Below are 7,800 nucleotides of genomic sequence, written 5' to 3'. Positions count from 1 at the left end.
AACTTGTGCAGACAAAAACAGATTTCACTCACACTCACACAGTGTTTCCCAACCCACAAACAATCAAGAAAAAATGTGATTCAACACAACTTTGTTTCCCAGAAACAAAATCAATCACACAGTCACACAAACTCACGTTCACTCGTGTTTCCCTGTGTTTGGAACCGGGGCTCTAGATACCAATTGTTGGTGCACAAAGAATAAAGATGGTGACAAAGAGAATAATAGAATAACGGCGCAAAAGAGATGAGAGAATAAATGTTGTATTCTACTTGCGTTGTTATAAATGACAGCTACTACAAGGCTATTTATAAAGAAAAGAAAAGAAAATCTTGCCACATAAGCCCTAAAACAGTAAACTTAGTGAACAAGTCTAAAGTACAAACAGTACTACCAGTACTACAAAATACTAAAGTACCCTTACTACTAAACAGCTAAGCTAATGGGACCCAGACAGCATCTTCTGGTCAATACTATCTTCTGAGTAACCATCAGAAGATCAGTCCATCTTCTGAATATTGAATTACTCTTCAATAAGATGAAGATGCGATAATGTTTTTTTAAGTGACACTTAACATGGTAAGGGGAGTATATATTAAATAAGTGAAGCATGATTATGTTTAGTTGATTTTAAATAATTCCGTTCCCAACAAAACCTTTGTTAATTACTCCAAATCAAAAGAGAGAAAAGACATTGTTAATAAAGTTGAAACACTTGTTTCCTCTTGTTTCACATTTTTAAGAAGCCAAGTATATGGTCCCCACGAAGTCATATAGTTAGTGGTTTGCACTTTCTCTTTGGTTGATGTATAAACTATTTGAAGTACTCAAAGCTTTTGATGGATCGGTATTCAATCATGATAAAATTTTAAATATGCTTGCTTGGACCACTGCCACCTGTCTCACGGGTGCTCATATTCCTTAATTATTTTAAGGAAATACTCTTTATTCCACACCATTATAAAATGTTTGGAATGATCTTAGCATTAAAGAGATGTATATCTAGAAGCATTTATTTTAAATATTTTGCCGATTAAATTGAAGAGACACTTGTATTATATCAAAATTTAATCTGAAAATACATTTTCGTATACATAAAAAAGTATATTCAAAATATATCTCCGTAAATATTATTTATTCAAACAGTTATGAGTAGTTCAAAGATGCATCTTCATACGCTTTTAACACATATCTTGCACTAGACTCTTCTCTCTTTCTCCCTCTTCATTTTCTAAAAAAAAACTCATTCTCCCTCTTCATTTTCTAAAAAAAATCTAAAAAAAAAAAATCATTTGTGAACTCTGCAACGATTTTACTTCTCATTTATTCATTCAAGATTGGAGTTTTTTTTCACTTTTTCAACATGTCATGACATTCAAACTTCTATTTCTCATCGATCAATTTCATTTGATAAGTTTTTTAAATTTTGTTTTCTTTTCATGTTTTGCTATGTAGTTAATTTTTTAAATTACATTAACTGTTTTAGGTATATTAGAGTTAGACAGTAGTTTAAATGAAATTGGTAGGCTTATGTCACTGTATCTCTTTTGACATTCTTCTATGTTGACATCAAATTTCCATGATCATTTAAGTGTCTAACATATCTTAATATCCACTTTGCATCTAGAAGATGAGATACTTTGGATTGTTCCATAAACTTGCTCATCAATCCTACATTTTGACACAAGTGTGGCCTATTATTGTATAGATATCTCCCATTGTAAAGTGTAGTATCTATTAGTTCCCATTGTCAGAATTACTTGAAGGACTTGCTGAATAATATATTTTAAATGTATGAATGCATTTCTACTCATACCAATTTGAATGTTTCAACTCTAATAGCTTATATACTTTTTGGTACACTTGATTCAAGTTAACATGAATATATCACCTATATCTTAATTCCTACCCACCCAATTTCACAAAAAAATAGATACAGGTAGTTATATTTATTATACACTCTCACATATATAGGTATTTGCTTAGAGCCTAAGATACTTGAAATTTGAGTGCAATTTAAGATAAACCTAAAAAGCTTTCTTAATCTTGAAGACTAATAACTTAACCCACTTAGTATAGTTGAATGAATGTTGATTTGAAACAGGTATGAGCTTTACTATGCAAGCAAGAGGCCATGAAACAACTGCGATACCGGTACAAATTCCCCATTGCTCCCATGTTAATCTTTCTGTATCAGCAAATTTTCTTAGCAGTTCCACCATCAGGATTTGAAGAACAATAGTTACCCCCACAATTCCGAGAAACAGGTGGTTTCTCAGAATGCCTTCGAATACGTATAGTTTCTCCATGCTTCTCGAGTTGAACTCGTTGAAAACTTGGCAGAGAACAAAAGTGTTGAAAATTAGTGTATCCTTTACCTCTTTACTTACGTTGAAGATTGATTTTCCGTAGAACTGCATAATCAGAAGAACCGCGATCTGATATGAAGCTTGCGCTAGAAGGTTTCTCCACATGATGTTTGTGATAAGAGGCTCGGTTCTACCGATCGGTTTTTTCTTCATTAACTCCTTTGTAGGCCTTTCTGTTGCTAGTGCCAGTGCACCTAGTGTGTCCATAATGAGATTCACCCAAAGAAGTTGAACTGTTGTTAAGGGAACATCGCCGGAAGAAACTGCTGCGATAAAGTTTATCACGAGTGCTGCGACATTGACAGTTAGTTGAAACTGAATGAATTTCTGGATGTTGTTGTAAACGCATCTTCCCCATCTTAAAACAGTTGCGACGGAATTGAAATTGTCGTCTAAGATAACGATATCGGAGCTTTCTTTGGCGACTTCGGTTCCTTGGATTCCCATTGAGAGTCCTATATCGGCTTCTTTTAATGCAGGTGCATCGTTTGTACCGTCGCCTGTGACTGCAACTACATGGCCTTTCTTTCGCAGGCATTGTACCATCAGAAGTTTGTCCATCGGAGACGATCTTGCCATTACTCGGATCTTATCGACTTTCTCCATTCTCTCTTCATCTGTATAGTTTCTGAATTCAACACCTTCCACCACTTCTCCAGCATTTGCATGATCCTTAGGATCTAATATTCCACATTCTGTTGCTATTGCCTTTGCAGTGAATATGTTATCGCCGGTGATCATCTTAATTTCGACTCCTGCAGCTTTGCAAGTTTCCACAGCTTTCTTTGTGTTTGGTCTGCATGGATCCTTAAGACCAACAATGCCAAGCAAGGTCAATCCATCTTCTCGTAGTGTCTTTTTCTCGCTTTCGATCATATAACCTTTATCTTCTGAATCTGAAATCTCCATATGAGCAAAAGCAATGCATCTTAGGCTACTAGCAGCCATGCTTTGAATCATCTTCTCGATTTTATACCGTTCTTCTCTTTCGAGGGACTTCCTCGCGCCGTTACTATCAATATAGTTTGTACACATTGCAAGTATCATCTCTGCAGCTCCTTTCCAATGTACATGAACTCGGTTATCGCTGTCCTTCCTTATTGCAACGCCACTTCGTTTCTTCTCCGAGTTAAACGTTTCAACATGAAGGACTTTATGTTTCTGTTTCATTTCATCCATGTCCATACCTAAATCCGATACCGCCCACATAAGTATAGCTTTCTCCGTTGGACTACCTGAAATTTCAGGTTCAGAACCTGATGGCGGCTTATAGACGCTTCCGGTTGTATTAAGGCCCACTCCTTGGTGGAATAACTCAAGAACATTTGGAGCCATTGCATTGGAAAAATTTTCGATAAAATTTTCGAGGCCGAGAGAAAACTTGGTCACCCTCATCTGGTTCAATGTCAATGTACCTGTTTTATCAGTACAGATAACTGTTGCAGATCCCATAGTTTCACAAGCAGAAAGTTTCCTCACCATGGCATGATCTGCCATCATTCTTTTCATTGAGTAAGCAAGCGTGAGCGTCACGGCCAACGGCAAACCCTCAGGGATCGCCACAACCACAATAGTAACCGCAGCCGCAACAATACTCACAACAGAATTCAAAACATCGTTTACATCGCTGTCACTTCCTTGAAACTTCTTATTCCCTTTCTTTTCTTGCGAATTACCTGTAAAATAACGAACCAACAATACTAGAAGTACAAGAAACGCTACCGCAAGTCCAACCTTCCCGATCGAAGACGTTAACTTGTCAAGGCGAGCTTGCAGCGGCGTCCTCTCATTAGTATCTCGCGATATCGAGCTCATCATTTGCCCCCACGACGTGTTTTTCCCAACAGATGTTACAAGCATCTGAGCATATCCGTCCACCACTTTCGCGCCGGACAACAAAAAAGGCGCTCTTAATGGCTCAATCTCTACATGGTCGCTCTCACCTGTCATGCTAGACTCATCCACCTGCAATGAATGACCTGATAAAAAAACTCCATCAGCCGGAATCTGATCACCAATCTTGAGAGACACAATATCTCCCACAAGAACATCGAAAATCGATATATTCTGCGGCCTTCCGTTTCTCACAGCTTTCACTTTAATATTGTTACTTATCTTAGACAATTTATGAAACTGTCTCTCTTGTCTGAAATTGCTCAATGCACTTACAACCACAACAAGAAAAACCGCTAGAAATATACTTCCACCTTCATACCAACCTTCCCCTGGTCCATGCTCCTTAATGCCAAAACCAAGGGAAAGACCAGCACAAACCAGAAGAATAATAATAGTTGTATCATTGAAAGCTTCAAGCACAAAATGTAAAAGCCCTTTCGGGGGCGGCTTCTTGTAAGTATTCGAACCAAAAAGCTCAATCCGTCTCGAAACATCTTCATCACTTCCCACAATCCCCTTATTCGGAACCGTTCCAAGAACATTTCCAACTCCTTCAACTCCTCCAAACTCACCTAATGACTTCAAGTTTTTGTCCTTAACCATATCAGCAAGCTTGATCCTATCAACATCATGAGAAACCAACGAGTAATGATCGGTTCCGTAGCGTCGAGTAATCAGTGGCTCAATTACATCAAGAGTGGTGCTAGAAGACTGTGTGTGAAAGAGTTTTGAATTTTTTCTGGATATAACTTCTTTTGCAAGGGAAAGCATGACCCTTCTAGAATAAATAGCTGTATATGCAAAACGCCACCTTCTTTTTGCATTGTTGGTGTATTGAGAAGTGACTTTTGTGAAGGTATTGGTGATATCAATGATGAATGAGGTACCATCATATTGTAGATTATGATTGTTAGACATGGTGGAATTTTAGTGGTAACTAGAGGAAAATACTAGGAAAGAACTTCATTCTATAGATACAAGAATAATCTCACCTATATATATATACAAAAACAGTTTGATATATTTCGTGTTAAAGAGTACATGATGAAACAGTTTCCATGTAACTTCCTAGAAATACAATGTTGTTTTTGTTGTTATCTATAATTTGGTCAAATATTGCAAAAAGGAGTATTTTAATATATACACATTGTTGCTATGCAATTTAAATGGTTTTTTCTAAGAAGAGAGTAAGAACTTTGATACTAATTCACATGAAAAATTGAAGTTTCAAAATAAAAACAGCACGATCTATGATGTGTGGAATGAAAAAGAACTTAGTGGAATGCATTTTCATGAGTTGTTCTTGACCATTATCTCTATTTCATTTTTTAATAGTCAATACATAGAGCACAATCTAGGTGGAGTGAAGAGACATTTTTTTTTATTAATTTTTTAAAAATTAAATATTAAAAGATGATTAATATTTTAATCAAAAATAAAAATAGTTTTAAAGTGGCTGCACGTTTAATTGTAAGATTAAGTTGATTAATTTCCTTTTGATGATAATGAGAAGTTTGCAAAGAGTTTTGATTTTGAGTAATGGGGTGCCGTCCTGGACGGACATGGATTGCGCGTGAAGGTCGCGTACACGCGATAAGTACTAAGTTACATGGAACTTTTTTATGTTTTTTGTTTTTAAATAAATATTTTTTATTTATTTTAGTTGATGTTAGAAATGAAATATAAAAACAATTTATAACTTAAGTCTTAAGAACATTTGTTAAAAAACCGTGTCCGTGTGGTGATTTTGCTTACAACAGCAGTATCTACATTCTACATTCTACAGGATGCAACATCAAAATTTGCGGCATGTTTCACACCAGCCAAGGCTAAACCGAATGACTAAAGCTATTATATTCTGACACCTGCTGATTATAGTTGGATTACAAATGTGAAAACTGTTTCTACAGTATCAGTTATGACGCGGTGCATTGTAGTTGTAGTGACCACTGCTTCCGCATTGACGAAATTACAACTGTTGTAGATGCCTTGTTTCATTCTTCCGAAGTGCTTTACTAGAAGTTTCATTCTGGTATTTTTTTTAAAGCATCTTTAGGAGTTGCGATGTTTTAATGCATGTCGAGTTGTAGTTTTGCAACTATCACTATGGTGCCTTCCTAGAATAGTAAACATGATAATTGGCTTTGTTTTAGTCCAGACGGTTGCATCGTCTTCATTCCTTGTATTATGATTTTCTAGACTCAGATACGGCCTCGAAATAAATTATAACATAAAAATATATTTATTTGTTTATCTAAGTTGATATTAAAAATAAATTATTAAGAAATCAACCGTTTAGCGGTGATATATCGTTTAGTCCCAGATGATTTATGAGAGATCGATAAGTGTCGATGACATCTTTCGTAATCTATCCCATGAGTGGGTCAACTAAACCAAAATTAAAGTAAATTATTTATAGTTAATAATACAAATTAAGTAAATAGATATATTTATGACGTTAGAAACTTATTTTGATGCATATGGAAATCAAAAATTGCGACGATTGACTGGAGCAATGGACAACATTCTCGACCAACTCCATACTTGAAGCAATACGACACATACTGCAAAGGTAGATAACCTACCTTTGCAGTTTTACACTGAGATCTATAAAAATACGTCAAACAATCGTAACCCCAATTATATGATCTTATTTTATCTATAACTCTTAAAAAAGGTGAATACATTATATGTACACTACAACTCGAAGTATCCAAATTAAAAATAAAAATACACCTACTAGTAACATGATATAAACTCTAGTCTTAATTATTTTTCAGGCTTGGAAGACATTTAGGTTAATACTCCCTCCGTCCCATAATGAGTGACCCATTTGAAATAATTTAGTGTCCCAAAATGAATAACCCATTTCAATTTTCACTAAATCTTTTCCAATTCTACCCTCTAATTAACTAAACTTTCACAATTTCCAATACATGATTAGGGGTACTATAGTAAAAGTATTATTCTCTCTCTTACTTTTCTACATTTTTCTTAATATATGTGAAATTGTAGGCTGAGTCACTCATTGTGGGACGGAGGGAGTACTAAGATATTGTATAAATTATTAAGCTAAGTTTATTATCTGGGTTCCTCATTTCATCTGATGTCAACAACTTAACTAATAGTTCCTCGGATATTGATTCATCTACATTGACTAAATCATTTACTTCCTTACGATTAACATGGAGATCCAACAACATATACACGTCTTCGAGTGTTAAGGTACATTCACTAGTTAAAAGATGGAAAGTTTATGTCTCAGTCGCCATCTTTCTAGGAGAGTGAGAATAAACTTGGCATTAATTGCATAAATTTAACATAATTTGTTTTTGGAAAAAGGAATTTGTCATGTCGAATAGATGTTCCCACATTATGTGTTGTTGGAAAAGACGAATTGCTTTCCATACTTGGTAGGTTACATGTGTCGTTTAGTTATATATGTTGTTTTGTTGTTGTGATATTATTTATATTTGTGGGAAATGTGTCACCGAGAAACATAATGAAGATAATCCATGAACGACTAGGTCTTTTC

General features: G+C 35.3%; 1 protein-coding gene across 1 annotated transcript; it reads right to left on the bottom strand.

The window, feature by feature from the left end:
- Positions 1 to 1,813: 1,813 nt before the first annotated feature.
- LOC131621702 (calcium-transporting ATPase 12, plasma membrane-type-like) lies at positions 1,814 to 5,446 on the bottom strand. The gene has a single exon (XM_058892738.1). The coding sequence runs from the start codon at positions 5,181 to 5,183 to the stop codon at positions 2,028 to 2,030; it is 3,156 nt and encodes a 1,051-aa protein (XP_058748721.1). The 5' UTR covers positions 5,184 to 5,446; the 3' UTR covers positions 1,814 to 2,027.
- Between the last annotated feature and the right edge of the window lie 2,354 nt (positions 5,447 to 7,800).

This window comes from Vicia villosa, unplaced genomic scaffold (assembly GCF_029867415.1).
Source record: "Vicia villosa cultivar HV-30 ecotype Madison, WI unplaced genomic scaffold, Vvil1.0 ctg.000010F_1_1, whole genome shotgun sequence".
Classification (NCBI taxonomy): domain Eukaryota; kingdom Viridiplantae; phylum Streptophyta; class Magnoliopsida; order Fabales; family Fabaceae; genus Vicia; species Vicia villosa.
This window is presented reverse-complemented; position numbering and strand designations above follow the sequence as displayed.

Excerpts from the sequence above, each read along its gene's own strand:
- LOC131621702 (XM_058892738.1), bottom strand. The coding sequence starts at position 5,183 with ATGTCTAACAATCATAATCTACAATATGATGGTACCTCATTCATCATT.